The sequence below is a fragment of the Hydractinia symbiolongicarpus genome, chromosome 9 (genome assembly GCF_029227915.1).
Source record: "Hydractinia symbiolongicarpus strain clone_291-10 chromosome 9, HSymV2.1, whole genome shotgun sequence".
Lineage (NCBI taxonomy): Eukaryota > Metazoa > Cnidaria > Hydrozoa > Anthoathecata > Hydractiniidae > Hydractinia > Hydractinia symbiolongicarpus.
Window position 1 is genome coordinate 5,919,269 of NC_079883.1, and position 21,853 is coordinate 5,941,121.

The 21,853-nt window shown below is 32.3% G+C and overlaps 1 protein-coding gene and 1 long non-coding RNA gene across 2 annotated transcripts; both read right to left on the reverse strand.

The window, feature by feature from the left end:
* Window positions 1–1,380: 1,380 nt before the first annotated feature.
* LOC130656869 (calcium-independent protein kinase C-like) lies at window positions 1,381–19,389 on the reverse strand. The gene is made up of 16 exons (XM_057459811.1): window positions 18,789–19,389; window positions 11,501–11,558; window positions 11,083–11,251; window positions 10,179–10,213; window positions 9,984–10,078; window positions 9,447–9,564; window positions 8,246–8,397; window positions 6,750–6,965; window positions 6,217–6,390; window positions 5,738–5,829; window positions 5,573–5,635; window positions 4,829–4,967; window positions 4,469–4,549; window positions 4,086–4,193; window positions 3,040–3,183; window positions 1,381–2,844 (listed from the first exon to the last, which is right to left on the reverse strand). Exons 1-16 carry the CDS (start codon window positions 19,137–19,139, stop codon window positions 2,701–2,703), a joined length of 2,139 nt encoding a protein of 712 aa, XP_057315794.1. The 5' UTR covers window positions 19,140–19,389; the 3' UTR covers window positions 1,381–2,700.
* Window positions 12,119–18,778, reverse strand: LOC130656875 (uncharacterized). Its single transcript, XR_008985016.1, has 2 exons — window positions 16,413–18,778; window positions 12,119–15,551 (listed from the first exon to the last, which is right to left on the reverse strand). It is a non-coding gene; the product is annotated as an uncharacterized LOC130656875 (long non-coding RNA).
* Window positions 19,390–21,853: the final 2,464 nt, after the last annotated feature.

Genomic DNA, 21,853 nt, shown 5'->3' on the forward strand with positions numbered 1-21,853 from the left:
TAGACAAGTTCTATATACTGTAGTCATGAATTTTTAAATGTTAATACAAAGATATCTGTCCAAATGAATTTAAAACTGTTTACTAACGAGTACCAATCTACTCCAATTTTTTCGAGTCATCGAATCAGTTTCAAGTTCCACGAGTCGTTGAAGTGATTCAAGTAATCAATAAATCAATTATTTAGGGTAAAAATTTTTGAGGGAATTTCTTTTTGCGTGTTTCGTAAGTTATCCTCACACTTGCAAAATTAAATTTCTCGCAAAAAAATTTGAATTTTCTGAATAAATTTTTACGAAAAATCTGTTTTTTTATTTGCGAAATTAAGTTCTCGCATTTTTTTTTCATTAAGGTAGTAAGCAAGCGAATCAGTTGAAGCCCAAAAACTCTTGATTGGATGATACGCCTGGGATAGAATGGCTATTTAAGCGATATTGTTGCTGGAAATCTGGGTAGAAATCGACCAGGATACAATCAGATGTCGAAACGCCAGGTTAAGCCACAAGTAACTGTGTTACCCCGTGTTGAACGCCCGGCAGAGCGATTAATAAACTGTAAACAATCCGATGTTCCGAATGGATGTTTCAGATTTTAAATTTGTCTTAATGAATAACACTTGAGAATTATTTTCTCTAAAGCCAGTAAATCTCGGTGCATTATCGACCCCATTCTTGCTGACGAAATGCTAGCTCTTACGTTACATTGTTTGGCCACTGGTCAATCCCTCAGTTATCAATTCAAAATTTCTTTAATTCGAATGTTTTAAAAAAGTTCGAATTGGAGAAAAACATAAATGTTGAATAAAAAACTGTCTAAACGAATCCAACATAAAAAATCGAAATGTTGGATTGGGTAGAACTTTTCCTAAAAATAATTTTCATCCACCAAGATTTTTTTTACTTTTTCCTTCTTCGAAATTTTCAATATTTTAAGTGAATGAAATGGTGGACTTCTAAACTTTTCTTTATTTTGTTGAGCCTGAACTAACTTAAGTGGCCAACCGCGGAAATAAATTTCTGCCGATAAAGTGTAATCGATCGTTCTTAACACTAAAATTCTCAATCTATAAAAAAATCTATAAGATCGGGGAAACATTCGGCAAATTCTCAATTTACAATAAAACCTACCACATTAGACCGACTACACTTTAACAACACGATTAGTGGCGTACTCACTAAACACGATGATTCAGACTAGTGTGTAACGTAGTCGAGGCTGGTCTACACAGATCACCTCTGGTATATGATCCCACTACGCGCGGATATATTTATATTTAACCCCTTCATCATGCTTCGGTAAGTATTTTAGGCGGTTTATATAGTTTAAAAGTGGGTTCTAGTGTCCACGTAGCATAACAAAAATGAACAATAATAACAAGAAAATTAACAACATATTTTATTCGTGTGTTTTTTATAGTAGATTCACAAGATTGAATAACCACTTTAAGCAAGCCATGAGGTTTAAAAATTTCCCAAAAACTTGCTCAAAGTACTTTTTGTTTATACATTTTTATACTTAACAAATAAAATAAATTCAAAAATCCATTTGCGGTATTTATTCCAAACTGATAAATAATAAACTGATAAATGTACGGCGCCGAAGATTTTAAATTCAATTTATTTATAAAAATAAAAGGGACAAAAAATTATATTTCATAGATAAAAAATAACATAACGGAAGAGTCTGTGTAATACGACAATAAAAAAGTTACATCGTGGTGTAGAAATATTGCAATGGTTGATAACAATGGGAAAATTTGATTTGCTTAGTCGACAAAAAAATTAAATTTACCTATCATAGCAACCTAAAGTAAAGTAAGTAAGCAATTTATTTTCATAAGACCGTTCTAGTCAAATATTTTCTCATACAAAAGAAAAAAAGAACAGGGGGGGGGGGTGGGGTTAGCATTCATACGTTTAACATACACCGCTTCGATAACCCTGAGTATTTACAAAATCCTTCTTAAAAACCGGTAGGCGTTAGGCGAGGATTGGGCGATGGAATAAAGCCGTTCGAATTTTGATAATACTAAACCATCGAAACAATGCAGAACACGGCACATCAACAGATAATTTCATTTAAAACTTTACAATATATACATGCTAAAAGAAAGTGTCGCCTTGAATTCATGACTTAATCATTTTTCCTATATTTTTAAGAGCAGAGTTTTTATTAAGCAAAATGATGGTACCATGCAGTGATTCATTTGAAATAAAGAGCTTATACAATTTTACGAAACTAAATTATTGGCTAGTTAATTCACTTTATTCTTGTTGAATAACAATTAAATATTCTTGCATTTTGAAGTAAATTTGTGATAAAAGCAATGTATCACAGACTTCATGAGTTACAAATACTAGCGAACCATAAATTTCTCAATTTGACGTATTACGCAGTAACTTATGCTTGGTTTTATTTTAAGTATTTCCAGATAGAACAAGTATGATTTAGTACCAATTACAGCAACTCACAAAAAGGCTTGAAGGAGAGATATTAGGCAATAGGTGAATATTCAGATGCTTGGATATCATTGCGTAGTGTTTTGCTACAAAATTATTTTTCTTCACTTGCATCCCATTTCTTTTTATAAAGTCAACTTTTATTTGCAGCGAAGATTGGTATCACGGCGTGGGTAAAAGATCGACGTACGTAATGTTAACGATGTCGAAACTTCAGCACGGGACATAAAAGGACTTGGATAGTTATACAAATGTAGGATTGACGTAGGAGAATCCAGAGAACTCGTCCTGATTGATACTGGTGATCACTTCTTGGTCTGTTGGAGTGAAACATGGGTTTTCTCGAGTGAAATCTGTGTCAAAATTCGCGACATCGGTACGCGATTTCTAAGAATAAAAATTCATGACGTGTTATTTAGAGTTTATATTAGAAGGGTGTCAAAATAACACGGCATCTGTAGTTTACAACTTTACAACAATTTTGAATTAGCAATAACAGAAATCTTAAAAAAGGACAACGAGTCCTACACAATCAGAGCAACCGTTTTTACACAAAAACCCTAACCAACATGAGCTACTTACAATTCTAGGTTGAAAAGGTGGTGGCACATGTCTGTTTTCAAGTTTCCTCCAGTCAATCGAAGCAAAGAAAGGGTGCTTATTAATTGCCACTTCCCCTATTCCTGGTACGCAACCCAATCTCTTCTCGTAATTTTTTGTTAACAGCTATAAGATAAAAAACGCATTGGTAGGGAAGCTTATCCGTGCTGGACGAACAAACCAAAGAAAATCTTTATCGTATGCACGCTCTTTGAAAGATGGCGTTCTCACGTTCTATCATTCGTTTGAGAGTCAAACGAAAGCATTTGTACTTTCATACTTTTAACTTGATTAGTACTTCTGGAGAAATTTTAAAATTAACGGTTTTTTGTTCTGGTTTGTTTAGAATCAACATCATTTTTTTGTAAAAACCGATGTCGATGTGTAACATTGTAAAACAGTTAAACCTTTTTATAGCGGACACCATCGGGACGTCTAAAAGCGTCCTATATAGAGAGGTGTCGTTATGTAGAAATTTTAGCGATTTGGTTTTGCTTCAAAAACCTGGTCCAGAGTGTTGGAGTATAGCGAGATCGACCGTAATTTGTGTCAAGAGATTGATTATGGAAAGAAGAGAAAAGCTAACAAAATATATTGTTCATATGGTATCTTTTAATCGAAAATTTAAAACAGAATCAAGACTTCATAAAAATACTAAGATTTTGCATGCGTCAGAGGAGATACTTCAGCATTTTTGAATGTGTCTAACATAAATCACAGACAAACTCAAAAATTGTTTAAAATACTCGCCGTCTAGGGATATTGGAAACTAGGACCTTAAAATGGCCTCCGTTAGAGAGGCATCCGCTATAAAGTGTTCTCTACATGGTGGAACAGCGTCCACTGTAGCGTTACATGGTGGAACAGCGTCCACTGTAGCGAAGTGTCCGCTATAAAGATGCCTGCCATCAGGAGATGTCACCATGTAAATAACAAGTCACAGGTGTACTGACAAACTTCCCTAAGAGTGTTGCAGAGGTGGCATTCTCTACTCGAGAGTCAGTAGTAGGAAGAAATTAAAAACTTACTCCTTTTAAGATAGATATAGCTTCTCGAGTTAACCAAACTGGATACAATATTTCATCGTGTAAAATGGTCTCGAATAACTCTTCCTCATTATCAGCTTCGAATGGAGGCTAAGAAAAAGACGGTTAATTTTCTTATTTTTAAAGTTTCATGAGTATATAGCTTTAAACCCAAGTAAGAAATAAAAGGAATGACAAGTGTTTGATAGAAGTTTACATTGATCCCTTCATGCTTAGTGAGGGATTTTGGCTCACTAAGGAGTGTTGCAGTTGGTTCAAAACCCTAGCGAGTTGCCAAGATAAAGAAAAAGGTCGTTTAGTTTGGCACCAAAAAAGGTAGTAGTACTCTATGACTGCTTACGATGAATAATTCACATTGCGTTTACCTGACCGGCCATCATTTCATACATAAGTACACCCAGGGCCCACCAATCTACTGATGTTGAGTAAGGGATTTCTTTAACTATCTAAAATAAAATAAATTGACCATGTCATGATGATGTTAGCAAAACACAACGAGCAAATATGATGTATAAGAGCACGTCATTTACTGGGTTTGAGATTATCACTGAATATTTCAGCCCTGAAATAGCTTATGCTTGTCAGAAATGTAATGTCAATAGGAACAAATTCAATAATTGTAATAGGTACCAAAATTGACAACGTCACCAAAGAACACGGATTTCGAAATACATAAAATTTAGGAAAAAAGATGTACAATTTGTTCATGTAGCATTTTAACTTACTTCAGGTGCGATGTAATCTGGCGTGCCACAGAATGTCGTTGTGACGCCATTATTAATCATATTATCTTTACACATACCAAAATCAGCCAGCTTAACATGTCCACCACTATCCAATAGGACGTTGTCAAGTTTTAAATCGCTGATAAAAATAAAAACAAATAAAAAATATTTTTTTTTACCATACATTATATTTTAGACATTGTACATACAGAGCTTCTTTTAGCGCATATTTAATTCTTACTTTTCTCATAACATTAGCTAAGTTGTGTTACCACAAAAAACTATTAAAAACACACTGTATAAAGTAACAAGAGAAATAGAAGTAACAGGAAGTTTTAACGTCCTTGGAGATTCCTTCCTAACAGCCGGCTTTTCCTCCCCTCCGACTAAACAATGAAACATTACCGCAAGAGATACGTATAGCATTGCTCAAACTTGGTTGCCGGTCACACAAGCCAGTTAGCGGTCAGTAGATGGCACCAAATGGGCCGACAAGACATTTAAAGTGTGCCGGAGTGGGGACTCGAACCTGAAGCCTTACGATTACAAGCCGCTAACACTACCTTATGATTACAAGGCGCTATCTCATTGGAAATATGATAAACGATCGCACGAAAATGGTTTACTTTGACATCAAAAACACCAGACACGGCATTATTTCTATTTTTATTCATATATTTTTTGCTGACTGATTTTCAAAGCACGAAACAGCAGTGCCTAACAAGTATGGTGGAAAATATATACCGATATATAACGCCTTGACCGTGGAGGAATTGCAAAGCTAGAGTGATTTCAGCAGCATAAAATCTAAATTAAAATAAAAAATAAGTAAATGTTTACAAAAGTTACTTAGTCACTGTGTGTTTTATTCTCTTTTTTAACAAATCAAAAAAGAAGATTTCATTGTACCGAGATCTGTTCTCATCAAATTTTCGTGCTCTTTGTATTTGAAACATCAAATCTCCGCCATTTACATATTCCATCACAAAAAACAGACGGTCCTAAAAAGAGAAACAATTATAGTAAAAAAAAAACAACACTAAACGTCAAATGTTTCAGAACTAGAAAATGTTTTGGTAATTACTATGCACCACTTTAAAATTGACAAAGTATTTTTTTCCCTGAATCGTTTTGGCGCAGATGAAAAAACATGTGCTTATATGCAATCTTTAACAATCCTTCTATAGTAATGACGCAGTCTTAAAAAGTGTAATATTTTAATTGACCTAAAGTTTCGTTAACTTTTTTTGTCTCTTCTCTGGTTTGAAAGCAATATTAAGTTAAACCTCTTAATACGCACTTGCGTACAACAGATGTTATTCCTTTCTTGATGGTACAACAGGTTTTTCTGTGTCAGTGACTTAACACTTAACATTTATAAAATGTACCTCCGTCTGAAAGCAGGAATGTAAAGAAGTTAAGTAGGGATGTTGTCCAGCGATGGTTAGTACACGTTTTTCAGTCAGTACACACTCCACATCATCGTCTTGTATAATATTAATCTTCTTCAAAATTTTTATAGCAAATAATTCATTCGAACCTTTCCGCTCGGCTAACATGACCTATAAAGCATTTTAAATGTAAAAAAAACTAAAAAAGAGGCTACGAAAGGGCACAAAGTGGGCGTTGTCGGGGTCATTCTTTCCGTTTTCACACATGGGGGGAATGCAATGGTGGACACATCAAATTAAATCATCAATTAAGTGACTTTCCAGTCATAGCAAATAAAACCCTCCCAACGTTTGTAATTGGTTAAAAAAAGAAATTGAGTTAAATTCAACAACAAATCTGGATTTCCACTTAAAACTATACTACTAAATCAAAATTACTATTATTATTTAGCTTTAACATGTGAAAATAAAAGGTGTTTAATTTCATTAAAATCATAAAAAATAAACGGATTGGTTTATTTTTGTCTCACCTTTCCAAAACTTCCCTTGCCAATAACTTTTAAGTAAGAAAAGGATTCTTTAGTATATTTCGTGTCTATGTACAGTTGCCTTCGTTTGAGGCCAGGAGAAATGTCTAATTCTGATATAGATTGGTTTGTATCGATGGTCCTGTTATCCAGCTTCTGTTTTTGCTTTGATGATGTTGGTGATGAAATGGAACCATTGCTTTTAATACTGTCTCGATCCTTAATAGACAAAAAAGGAAATAATGTTGATTTAAACTATTATTCTACCAAAATAGTATTTTTTGAAATGTAGTTAAAAAACAGATAGCAAGTTAACTCAACGCAAGTAAATGTCATGGGTAAAACATAATTATTGCCAATAAACAGCCCATTAAATAATCGCCTATACCCAAAACTCACCCATACACAAATCTAGGGTAGGGTGTAAAACATCTAGGGTAGGGTATTTAAAGGAAAAAATAAGTCGCTAACTCCTGATTGGTGCTTAAAAAAAATTCTCATTTTATCTGATAGCACTTCATCAAAGAAACATTTGGGCTAGTTTTAAACCCTTTCACTAAATGTGACAAAGACATTTAAGAAACAGCTCATTTAATTTAACTTTGCTTCAATTAAACACATAAAGATTTGTTAAATTTTGAAACTATTTCTTCGAGGTAAGATATTACTTCAAGAAACGTTTTTTTCAAGCTATTCCAATTTAAAAATTTGCTTGATAATTATTTATTATCACATACGATAAAATTGAACAATCCAGCAAAAAAAAGGGTATCACTCTCAAATTCTAAGTAGGTTTAATGGTCAACCGCCACTTAGCTGAGTTAGCTTTTTGCTGTCTAAAGAAACATTCCGTTTTACAATGGTTGTTGATTAAAACCGGTGTTTATTTCATTTGGAATAAGGGAGACAAGTGGATTCCCAGGGGGTTGTAGGGTGCAAAAATATCCTTATAACTTCTTTTGTGTTGGGTTGTAAATTGTAAAATTTGATAATGATGTCTCTCCCATGACAATTAAAAATCATGCCTCAATTTCAGCCTTTTTTGATTAAAAGTAGATCTATTGTTTGGCATATAATTCTGACAAGATTTTCTTGACAACACTTAAATATTTCGATACTTTAAACGATATCTGGAAAAAATATAGGTTCGACAGTTTTGATTAATGCTTAAGAATTTGGGCTTAACAGCCATTACTTATGCATGAAATCTTCTTAAACTAGCTCTGGGTGAGATATTAAATTTACCAGTTTTGCAGAAGCATATAGGGTTAAATAGGTTTTTACATTTTACAAGAGTTTCAGTATTTGGTTTCTAATTATTCTTGATAACAGCAATTAAAAAGGATTCTGAAACCAGTTAAATGTTAATCTATATACAGTTATATAGAAAGACCATACAACAGAACATTTGCATATAGTTGTTTGAAGTATTCACACATAAAAACAAATACAATTATCAAGCTACTTGGTAAATATTAGAAGCTATATATACCGCTTACCACAATTTTTTTCATTGAGATGGATGGTTTGATCAAATCATCAACAGTTTTATTCATACTGCTGTCAAGTAGTTCTGCTAGTTTTTTTTTATCAGTGCCACAATCATTCGCAACATTAGCTTGACATCTTCTATGCACATTTCTTTTACAAACTAAGAAAGTTGAAACATAGTTATATATAAGCGTAATATAATCCTTGTATACGTTTGTCACGCAAAATTGTAACTGCAACAGCGACACACACAAAATACGGTAAATAAAAAGCAGGCGAACCCATGGATTTAGGAACGGTCACTGACTAGTATGTATAAGTGTAATAAATAAAAGTTTATGCACCTGAATGATTTCTTTCATCCCTAAAACTTTTAGCAAGCAAAGCCGAAATATAAAAAACAGCCGTAAAAGGCTGGAATTCAAAAAATTTATATCACATTTTCAACGAAAGCAAAATGACAATGTTAATGTAAAATATATTATGGTATGGCAAACAGTTGTTAAGAAAATAGTATAACAAAATTTCGGTGTTATTTTGACAAATAAACTGGCTAAATTAAAAAGGAAAATGCAATGGGACGTTTGTATTTACCATAAGTACCCAATGGGTAACAAATAAATTCCATTTTCTATTTATTTTACACAAGGTTCATGATCAGTTCACTTGACAACTTAATCTGAGAAATAACAATGAAGGTAAACAACCTATATGTTCACTACATCGCTGGAAATTTAAAATAGTCTGTTAATTAACCTTGTTTTCACGTTAGAATGTCTCTGTATGTTGTTGTCTCTGTATTTTGTTAATAAAAATTGGATATTGAAGTTAGCTTACTGTATGTATTTTGGGAACACATAAATCTTACTAATGTAGGGGAGTTTAAGGTACCCTGTTTAAAAATTCTTAAGCAGGTAAAAATGTTTCTGCAAGAAAATACGTTAGCACAACTAAAAAATGAATAAAGAAGTGATTTTATAGATTTTATAGTAATAAAATTGAGGTAATTGCATTGTGTTACTCTAGGCAATATGGCAGAATCAATGTTACTAAAAACAACTTAAGAATGCTTGCAATCAAGAACAAGGTTTGATTTCTAATAAACTTTGATGATGTATAAAATATATGTTCTGCAAAAAGTTACTACACTACAAAATTCATACACAAAAAATAAAGGATTGGCTTAAAGAAACTAAAATACAAACTTACCCTCGCATTGCATTCCTTGTTTTATTATACCATATAACAGTGAACCACAATGCTCACAAAAGGTAGGTCGCTTGTAGTTATGTGTACGAAATCTATGTGGGATGTTTATATTAAATCTCTAAAACGTAAAATATATGTATTCAGCTAGGATAATAACGACACTAAGAAAAATCTACCATTAGTAATGTTTGGGTCAACACACAAGTGTGCACTAGAAGACAATTAAATTCTGTACTGCTCTGCGATCTTTTAGGACATAAATTATGTGTGTACATTAATGGATGAAGAAATCTATACGCTTTGGTGTGAAGTGTTACAGTTAAATAGGTAGAAAAAGATTTTCAAAGTGTTTGGAGCATAGCACAACTTGTAATCATAAGGTAAAGAAAGATAATTGTCAGTTTTAGCTTTGTTTAATGCAAAACTAATCCGCTTAAACTTAAATCTGCTGTTTCAGTATAAGTATATGTACATGAAAAGACATGAATTCCTCTGTCGGTATAGTGTTCAGTGGCAGCAATATGCTTAGAAACTTACTTGCTCCATGGTTTTGTTCTCTTGTGCAACTTTTACACCAGGACATTTAGACACAACTAGATGATGACACTTTTTGTGCGTAACACTACCACAAACTAAAAAAATGCTTAAAAATGTACAAGAATAATCTTCAAAGCTGTCTGGTGGTAAAGATAGATATAAAAGGGTGACAGTTAAACCAGTCAGATAATATACCTTGACATTGATAACCTTGTTTATTAAATAGTCCCCTAAAGACAAAACAAGAACGTGACATTACTTGCACTGTACTTTAAAATGAAGTGAAGGCTTGCAATGGGAAGAAATAAAACAGCTTACAAGCATTTAGTGAACACTTTTTAGTATATTTTGACTAACTTTAAGACAATGCAAAGTTGGAAACTTTACATACAAAACTAAATCGTAATTATTAAATGCCTTACAAAGCTTTACATCCATTGGTAAAGAGCAAAATTTGTTCATGACAAGCCTACTAATTGGCGTAACTGTCAGAAAGCCAAATTACAAAATCTAAAAATTAGCAAAGTTTGCTAAAAAATGATTAAAAAAACAGTTCATGTAGGCTACAAAACTTTAAAAAGCAGAACTTAAATTTTAAAAAAATTATTACTGCATCCCGCATTAACACTCCTGTGCTTTGAATTTTTGTTCTTTTATCTGACAAAAAGTGAAGGAGTAACTCATGCCTAACATTACTTAAGACAAAATATTCATCAGAAATATTAGAATTAATAACAACCTGAAAGTAAGTGACTTGACAATCAGGTATTACAATAGAGTATACAAAACATGTTTTAAAAGGGTTTTTAAACTTATAAAAGATGTTATTGGTTAATTTATTACTTTGTTTTTGCAACAGAGCAAAAAATTTGTAGTGCACTGAATGCAGTAAAACAGTACAATTAAGAAGGGACAAACAAGAAAGATAATAAAAATTGTGAATAGTTTTACTTTGCTTTCCAATTTCGTCTTTGTGTTATAATAAAATAATATCTTTTATCGTTTTGGCACAGTTTGGCACACAAACAAAATCAATTTCCCTATAAAATTGAAATTCAGGGCAACAAAGAATCACGGCAGTGGCAGGAGAAATACATACCATATAAATTCATTGCAATGTGAGCAAAAAGTAAACTGACGAAGATATGTTGCCATAAATTTATGTCCACTAATTTGATGTACACGCCTCCTGACAGCATTTCGTCTACCTCGCTTTCGTAAATACGAACTTTCTCTCTCACGAAAGACTTTAACAGGCTCATTTTTAACTATATAAAAAGAAGATACTACGTTATATTATTTCAAACACATGCCTTTTCTAGAAGTTGTTTATTAAACCTGTAATTATTACCAGAACAAATTCAGAGATTTAGATGTTAATGTTAAAAAGTTTATAACAATACAGTTTTTAGTCAGTGCAGCAATAACATGGTTTATGTAAAATAAAACAAAACAAGAATCACAGCTACAACAAGATAACAACAGCTTCAGTAAATATTAAATTTTACAAGTTTTACCTTGGCCAGCATTTAAATCTATAAAGACATGTAATTTTCCAGCTGGTTCAAGTTGTATCTAAACAATAACTTATACAGGATTACACACAGTCATAAAAAATGTATGCCATAAAAAGCTGATCAAGAATACAATATTTTTAGAAATGGCTATAAAAACAATGCGAGTGCATTGTTTTTAACACCCAAATATAAACTCGTAAAACCCTAAGGGATTTAATTATAACAAAAGACAAACGACTGCCCTCCCCCACGCAAAGGTGTGATATTAGCATGTAAGCGGTAGATTACATTCAGACTGTACTGTAGCTTTCGATTAATTGAAATTTAAATAGGCAGCAAATTAAAAACAGAACCCCTTAAGATTAGCAATGTGAATCAACAATTGCTTGTGAGGTTTCAGTTTGCGATAGCAAAGAACTGCTGTGGATGTTCAGGTCGATTTTATTAAAGTATAAGGGCTGTTACAAATCTACTGTCAAGTCTTTAAAATTCACCTGTACTTTGATTATAATGCACAAAATATATTATTTTTCAATTAAAATTAGAATAAACGTATAAAATGAATGTTTGCAGAGATCTTTGTGTAGCAGCTACCCACAAACTTTAAAACGAAAGTAGTAAAGTTAAATGCTTTATCATCATCATCATTCTCGGCCTAACGTCCGTTTTCCTTGCTAGCATGGGTTGGACGGGGTATATTAATGACCCTCTTCCAATCTGATCTAGACTGTGTTAGATCTAAACTCAACTTCCTCTGTATCAAGTCTGTCCTTATAACCTCCTGCCAAGTCTTTCTCAGTCTGCCTCTGGGCTTTGCTCCAGGAACTATCAAGTCTCTACACTTTCTTACCCAATTATCCTCCTCCATTCTTTCCAAGTGCCCCAGCCAATTCAATCTTATCTGGATAACATCTTTAATTCTACGGAGACTTAGCCTGCTTCTTAGCTCATCTGAACTCTTTCTGTCTCTCAGACTGGCGTTACACATCCACCTAACCATTCTCATACCATTCCTTTCTAAACGGTCAAGATCTTCCTGCTTCACTGCCCATGTCTCACTACCGTACAACATAACACTTCTTACACAGGCCTCATACAACCTACCTTTTACCTCAATTGACAGGACTCTGCTAGTCAACAAAGGAAGTAACTCTCTGAAATTTTTCCAAGCAGAACCTATCCTTTATGTTTAATAATATTAGTAACTCTCAGGAACTTCTTTCTTGTCAAACAAAAACTTATTTATAATAAATTAAGAATATAAAATAATAATCTGCAATAATAAAAGCATTACTTAAGTTTATGCATGGCCATAGAAGGCGACTAATCTATACATTTGACAAATGCTTTCTTTTTCTCTATGTTAGAAAAAGCACTTTTTGTGGGCAACTCGTCTTACAGAATTTCAGCGAAACTGCAGATCTTTCCTTTTTCTGTTGACAAATTGTTGACTGATTGTGACTACAAACGAGTTTGCTGTTGACAATTATATGCTAAAATGTTTTTATGATATCAAGGGCTGTGACAGTTTATTTAAATTTCCAGTACAATTTTGGGTGCTTTAAAAAGGTAGAATTTTGAGAAATTAATTTACGAAATTGCAAAAATGAAAAGGATTTGCTATATTCGCAAATAACAAACTATTTCTGTTAATTTAAAAAAAATTTCTTGCCAAATTTTATTATTTCTTTTGTTAATAAAAGGTGACTACACACTAATTTTCAGTTTTTACTGATAATTCAACAAGTTAAATTTGTGAGATCCTTTTGCCAAATGATTGGTGAAAGAATTCCTGAACATCACCTGTAAACTATAACATTCAACAATGAAATGAAAAAAATAGTTCTGTTTGATAAATTTACTAGCACATCTAATTTCTTTTATTTTAAATCGTGAGCTATATTTCAACAAGGACTTACACATGGCTTTTCAAATGCACTTTTCATGGGAAAAAACGAAAAGCATTTTCGAACAACTCATTGTTTGTGCAGCAATTCTTTGCAAAAATTAGACATGTACAAAAATAAAAAAAAAGGTATATAGTTGCTAATACATGCATCCAAGTTTTTTTAAGTAGTTGCAGTCTTAAAAAGCTAAAACTTTTTGTCCCCTTATTATTAAAGATAAAATACTGTTATAAATGATTTTCGAGAAAACTGCCACATCCCTTCTGAAAAATTCCCAAAAGCAGCAGTTATATGCAGATTTGACTGCAGCTTTGTTTTATTATATTATTATGTTATAATTTTTGTAGACTTTATGTAGGGTCTCTAGATTGGTTAAAACAGCCTTTGTTGTAAATTAAAAACTCAAAATATCTCTACTAAACTGTTGATATTTCCGAGTCAAACTACAAAATTTGTACTTCGTATGTGTTGTTAAAAGTTTTGTTCATTAAAAATTGAAATATGAGTTTGTTCCTGAGCAGGTCTTTGTAATTCAACTTATATAATTTTTGAAATTGTATTCAAATAAAACAATGCAACAACATTTGTTCCTTTCTTTATTAAAAAGTGGTTTCATATTCTTTATGAAAATATATCTTCTCTGTGATTGAAGACTCTAAATCAATTAATTTTCGGCATTCAAAAAATACATCTCTCTATTTTAGGCACCCAAATTTGATGTCCTCAAAATCGGTATGCCAATATTCAAATTGACCTGGATCAGCTCCCCTGATAACCTAAATACTATGCATAATGCTCATCACCTACTTTAAGATATAGGATATTTAAAGAAACCTAATCACCTACTTTAGAAATCACAGGGATTTTGAGTGCCCCCAAAAAATTTATATCTGTTTTATTGTATATAACCATATTTATTCCTTTTACATACAGAATCTATTTTATAACACGAGTTTTTAAATTAAGAAATACGTAACATCTGCTCACACTTAGGATAATGAAGTAAACAAACAAGAGAGAGCATTAAGCATAATAACATCGAAAAAATCCATTGGTGTTAAATAAATAAAAAAGATTTTTTTCCTGATAGAAGAAAAAATCTTCTATAGCCAGCATGAGTTTTATAGTAGTATATGTAACCGCACCTTCACTAGCACAAACAAGCACAAACGTTTATGCCAGTATGAGTAACATGTTGCCTACAGGTAGCCACACCCTGAAAGTTTAATGAAAATGTCAAACTTTAATCCATATAAAATTTGATTTTTTACCCAAGCAGGCACTTGATACAAAGCCTGTGACTGTCATGTTATTATGCATTAACGTCTTATATACATTAGCATTATGAATTAAATTCCAGTTTGATAAAAATACTTGATAGAAAGAAATATCTAACAGAAAATAATTACTGACACAAGAGTTTATAAAACTCATTCAATATCTTTATATTTTGGTTGATCAATAAGTTAAGTTTGTTTTTAGAATTTTTTTGCACATACACTACAGTCACATGTATATGTCATGTGCAACAGTCTCATGTCTAAATAAAGAACTTCCACATATAAACTTTTTTATGCATAAACTTAATTGCTTTCTGTTGTAAATGTGTGCTTGAGTCACAACAAAAAGATTTTGTTCACACATGTAACAGGTGTGTCATTGCATTAAAAGGGTTAATGATCACAAAAGCTATTAAAATCATACTGTTTTTACATACTGATTAAGTAGTAATTGTTTTACTTTCTATAATACAACACAACTATTTTTAGGAACTAAATATATCTCAGACCACATAATTTGGGGTGGCAATCTTTCCATTACCCGTAATCCTAACTTTTAGGTTGTGTGAGTAATTTTTCATTAGTCAGGAGTAATAATGTTTCATGAATATATTTGTAGGATTTACTTGTAAGGATTATTTTTTACAAAAAGAAAAGAAAATTCATTTCACAAGACTTTAGTGCCAGATAGTTTATATGATGGACATGAATAACGTGGTCATACCTACCTCGTCCCAAGCCCACATTATCTTAGTCAAACTACAGAAAAATGCAAGAGACGAGTTTGACCAACCTGCTCAGGGGCGTATAATGAGTTATTAGCACAGTTTTGTCATTCCAGCATGTGCGATTGCACTCACAGGCCTAAAATAGAATTGGGCGTGTTGCTTTAAGGTCTAAATAGCACACATTATTGCTTGTGCAAAAGTTAATTTTTATACGATTTATAAGAAAAGTAAAGTGCTAGAATTATAGCTACATAGGTAGATTATCTATTGCTAAAGCAGTAAAAATACAAGTGAAAAACAAGATGGACTATGCTTGTTGTAACACTCTCCTTCCACTCTCCTTATTATATATGATGATATAATACTGCAAGATTATTGTGAAAATACTCTGACCACACCATAAAAACTATAAAAAATTAGGCAGAATACGCTTGCACACTCTCCTCCTTGATGATTAATACATGAGTTTTTCTTCCTGTTCTTAAGAAAATACAATATTAAAATCTAATGTTACATATAAGACTGTCGTTAAATCGACCACTGTATGGAAAAATATGTGCAAAAAAACAAGGCAGGATATGTTTGCCCTCCTCTGTTATGATTTTTTATATGCCATAGAACTTCCAAAATCAAAATAAAAATTTTTGCTGCTTTCTTCACATAATAGTCTCTAAGCATACAATAGAAGTCAGAAAAACGTTAGAGCACGTACATTTATTTGGACACATAAACAGTAAAATAAGTTTTTTTCTTCCATTATTATTATTTTCAGTAAGTGTTTCATTATTTCTAAATTGATAATGAAAAATCAAATATGGCTATCCTTAGGTAAAATTGGGGCAACTCAGTTCCCCTGAAACGACGTGTTAACAGCCACCTCTTTATAACAACAACTTGCTCATAACAACCACTTTAAAATGCACCCTCTGATTTTAGTATTGGGTAAGCCTGCCTATTGCAACCAACTGCCACAAAATTTAGCTCCTTAGTTGCATACCTGTATATATATATATAACCACCACCAATATAAGATTGCTCACTGCTTTAGTACGTTGTTTTCTTGATAATTTGTTTGCTGCTTTGTTAACTGTAACATCAAAAACTGTCACAGACGGCAAAACTAGAGATGGTTGTTATAGAGAGGTTTAACTGTAAAACGTAAGACTTGTAACACATTGCATGTTATTGTTTGTGTATTCAAAATTACCCTTATATTCTTATATATTTTTTGTTTAACCCTTTACACTAAAATAATTAAATACAACAATGGGTTGCGTGAAGCTTACATAACCTTTGTTACAATCATGATAAGAAATAAACTTGTACAAAAAAAGCTATGTAATTCACAATAGGTTAACAGTAAGAACAAAAGTTATGCTATCGAAGGTGTGTGAAGGTGATAACTATTGGGCACATGTAAATTACATTTAATAATTGGTATTGTATATTTGTATGGTTCTTTGTTGCTTCTTTCTTTTTCACATTTAAAAATTCTTAGAACAACATCTATTTAGCTATCAATTAGTGATATAAAAATTCATTAAACTTATTTTAATAAAGCAAGATGCATTAAGTAAATAAAAATACAATACTGTTTCATTATCAAATTGAAACATATTAACTACAATTTATATTCATTTTTCATATCTTTGTAATTTCACACAAGAGCAATTTTAGAATTAAGCATTTTATATTTTTGTAGGCACTAAAACAGTTTTTTAAAAAACACAAGTAACAACAGAAATAAGGAATCCCTAATTCCGTTTCATGATACATGTATTTTAACAAACTTGGGAAAGCCAACAATTGCAATCAATCATTTATTTGCTCTTTTATGCAACCAAGAACTCATTTTCTAAAACTATAAAATAATAAAGAAATGTTGGTGTCTCAAATCTCAAATTCAAAAGCAAAGTGCTTTTGAATTTGAGATTTGTGTTTCCCCTGATGTATCAAAATAATGTTTATAAAAATCATATTCTTCCAAAAAGAAATGGGAGATCATAGCTTATGTATTACTCTTCGGTGCGCAATTTTAAAAAGTAAAAATCTACAACTGGTGTATTCCACAGGTCACAGGTCAAAATACATATATATCATATATTTTTAGCTTGTTTTCTATATTTTTTAAAGTTCAACATGCACAATCATTTTGGTAGCCCTATCGGTGATGCAGCGCCACAACACATAAATTTGACCTGCCCGTATGTCTCACTAAAAAGATTCCGGGACAAGGTTTAAAATTATCCACAGGCACACGATGATATAAGAAAATAAATTAAAAAATCAGAAACTGGCAATTATTCACACCTATATTGTACTTACAAAACCATTGTTTGAAGGTATTTGATAAGTATTTGGTATTACTTGTTTTACCAATCTTTTGTTTCGCTTGAAGTGACAATTAAACCTTGTCTCAAAGTCTGTATGAAATATTTCCACATTTGATCATTGGTGAATAAATACCTAATAACCTAATAAATACCTATACAAACTTTCAACTCAAATACTTCAACTTTAATATACGTTGCACAAACATAGAGCGTATATTTATATATTCTTATCAAAATATATAAAGAAAAAGAGAATAATTTTTCTGCATTACGTATTTTCTAATGGCACTGCATCACAAAACTTTAAATGGCTAAATTATTTGCAATGTCATCATCCTTTTAAATTTTAACCTGTGACCTGCAACCCAGCCGTAAAAACTCTTTCTGTTATTTGGCTTTGATATTTTTTAGACTTTTTAAGGTTCGAATATTCTAACACACCCATGAAAAGGAAAGCACAAGTTTCATTATGGAAAGGAAAGAAACGCCCCATAAATCTTCCTCCATTATGCTATTCTAAAGACTGTAATTGATTAAAAACTTTCACAAATTTATAGTTATGTTCATAAGGATGTCACAAATATTTGGTGTTAGAGTCACCCGACCAACACTAATTTTTGGTCGAAATTTTTTATATATATACTGAGTCTGAAAAACTAAAGTGACAAAAAAATATTATACGCTTGTTGTCTCCCCACAGCCATTACCCATTATTATTGTTGTGCTTCGCTTTAAAATGCGAAAAGGGTTCTGAGAACTAGTTGAAAAATGGCTGGATGGTTGGGTACAATTTTTCAAATTTTTGAGTTATCATTTGCCGACCAACCGACAGACTCTATTTTTGGTTCTAACACCAAATGACTCTAACACCAGATATTTGTGACATCCGCCTAATTCCTTTTTTACCTTCCTCTAGACAAGATCTCTTACGCATGCTCTAGTATTTTTTTGCCTGCTACGCAAATATTAGTCTAATGGTCTACTGCTTAAAATGCAAACAAAGGATGTCACATGCAAAATATAGAAAAGGACATGCATACCCATAAATCTTGTTGTCCTTCTTCAATGATTTCTTCTAAAGGTACAGTACTATTTGCTACAAAAGAATCTTCTCCAACTTTTGAACTATGAAATATCGTTAAGCTTAACATTTTTGCCTGGTGTAAGTCTGATTTGAAATCCTCCTCCCAAGCAGGAGAAAAAGTATTTATTTTTTTTGAAGTTTTTGCTATATTTTCTTCATCAATATTAACTTGCAAATAAGGGTCTATGGAAGAAACATTTAAGGTAGTAACAACTTGTGATCTAACATTCGTTTCTTCCAAGCCCATTGCCTCCAGAATTCGTAATTTCATGATGCCAGTAAATCCTGACCCTGAGGATCCAGTCATGATGACTTTTTAATCGCTGAGCTAGCTAGCTCTATATTTGTGAAGGTCGCACTATACGCCAGTTCCAAGCTATTTTGAATTAGTAAATACAAAGGACGAGATATTCAAAATATGAGGTACCCATACATACAAAATATAAAACAGTTCTTTCAATTAATTGTTGTGCCTTTCCCAGCTACCGTTTTGGGGCATTTCCAGCATTACAATCATTTGTCAACAAATACACGGGATGAGCTAACCACGTTAGGCGTGAATTCCCAGGAACCCACCATCAGCGCTAGTTTTACAAAAACTTTTCTTTGGTATCACCGGCCAGCCCGATTAAAATGGAATGTATAATGATGGCGATATCATGGCGGAGAGACTTTTTGAAATAGATGACATCATTTCATGACAGTTGACCAATAGGTGACAGTGCTACTTAAATAATAAAGAGATTACTTAATTCATAATGACAACAACATATGACGTTCTTTTTTTGTTTAATAAATTATTCGAAACAACATTATCATTTTCATAGTAGTGTAATAGTTACGTGGAAATAATATCCATTTTGCAAAGTATAACGGGGAAAACTACAGCCTAGGCGAGTTTCGGGTTGATGTAGTGTTTTAAACCTAATACGTTGGGGTTGATGTAGTGTTTTAAATCTAACATATTGAATTTGCTTTCCTAAAAGATTGCGAAAGAATCTTTTTTATTTTTTTGAAGTGTTCTTTTCATAAGAATCATTACGACTTAATTTACAAAATTCTAGAAATATTTTAAAAATAATAGCTCGATCAGTTGGACAGAATTTTTTTGTGTGTAAAATTCAAAATCTGAATTTTTTTTAATTTCACACTATTTTTTTCAAGCATACCTGGAAAATCAAGACGACGTTACTTTTTTGTTGTATACATTGCTGTTTTTATTAAGTATTCATTTGTTTAATCATCTTTTAGTGCGTGCCAATTTTCTAGGAATCGTGAACCTGGAACAAAAAAATACGATCCTTGTGCGTACGCACAGGTAAAGTTTTAAAAGTTCAGTCTTGTTTTTTTTTCATTGCATTTAGTTTAAAACAGCATATATTTTTCTCGTTCGCCCACACGTTTGTTTCTTCATATCGTAGGAGGAGTGACGTTTTCACAGGTCTGGATTTTGTGTGACGGTTTATGTACTGGTTGTTCTTTTTTTTTCTTTTTTAAAGATATATTTTTCTTCTCCTTTTTTTATAAATTCATATTTGACATCTAAAAACATTTCACTTATTTTGTTTATTAACATCCTTTGCATTTTTTCTTTTTACCCTGTGTTTATTTTGTTTCGACAAATTTGTAAGAAAAAACGTCTGTGCATCTGATAAATCCCCTTGTTTCTTAGGTCATTCCATTACCGACACAACATCCTTTCTCTACATGTATTGGACAAGGGTGTTGTGCCGCGTTTTATAATCAAACGGCTGAGTTTGGAATACCTGCCGCGTTTTGTAATAAAAACGTTTTATTTTGCAAAAAGTAGCTTAACTTTTTACGAATGACGCGGTAAAATGAAATGTATTGGCGATTCTGGTGCTGAGTTTCTGATGAAATCATATATTCTGATACTTCTGGTGCTGGAACTGATGTTTCTGGTTCTAATAAAATTAAGATTTTCTGGTGATTCTGGTGTTAGCGAACTAACAAAATAAAATGCTGTGGTGTTTCTAGCGTGTGAATTAATGATTCTAGAGCATATATTTGTGACAGTAATACAATAATATAACTGCTTTACCGTTCGTACCCTCGCCAATTCCGTCCATACTCGGCCAATGCAACCTAATGTGGATCACCCGAGCAGTGTATTATTCAACGTAGAGATTGACATAGTTTCTACGTTTGGATGTCAAGGGCTTAAAAGAATAGAACGACACAATTTTGAATCCGCATATACAATAGCATTTAAACTCGTCCCCAGCGCCTTTTGTCTCTTTTTTTAGAGACAAAAGGCGCTAGGGGGTAGAGTTTGAATAGCATTTGGATATTTTGCTGAAGGCTAAGAATATCATTGCAGCGTGAAAAGTTGATTGAGGAGATCAGTCAAAATAAACAAGATTGATTTAATTGATAATTATTCCTTGTTAAGGCTGTGGCTTCTTCTCTTGAAGAGATTAGGTGTTGAGTTATAGTTCTGCAGCCGTCTTGCTTTCTCGTAATTAATCTAACGCGCTGAATTAAAAGAGTAACTTTTTATTTTTATTTAAAATGTCAACCAATTTTACCAGAAAGTTTCATCTAGGACCATAGCTATCCAATGTATTTCTACAAGAGTTTTACCTAGGACCATAGCTATCCAATGTAATTCTACAAGAGTTTTACCTAGGACCATAGCTATCCAATGTAATTCTACCAGAGTTTTACCTAGGATGATAGCTTTTACTAAATAATTTCATTCATACCAAATTTATCGAATTCGGCAACAGAATTACAAAAACATCGCCAAAAAGTAGCTTTATTACAAAATAAGTCAGCTTCTACATTACAACATGAATAATTTATCACAAAATGCGTCAAATTTCTTATTACAAAATGAGTCCGGCTCATTTTGTAAAACCTGCTGCGTTTTATAATAAAACAAGACGTATGATATACGCAAACAACCTCGCGAATAAAGTTTACAAAAAGCTGTCTATCAAATTGGGATTTTTGTTACGAAGTTAGACACGACATATTTTACTATTCAGATACGCAATA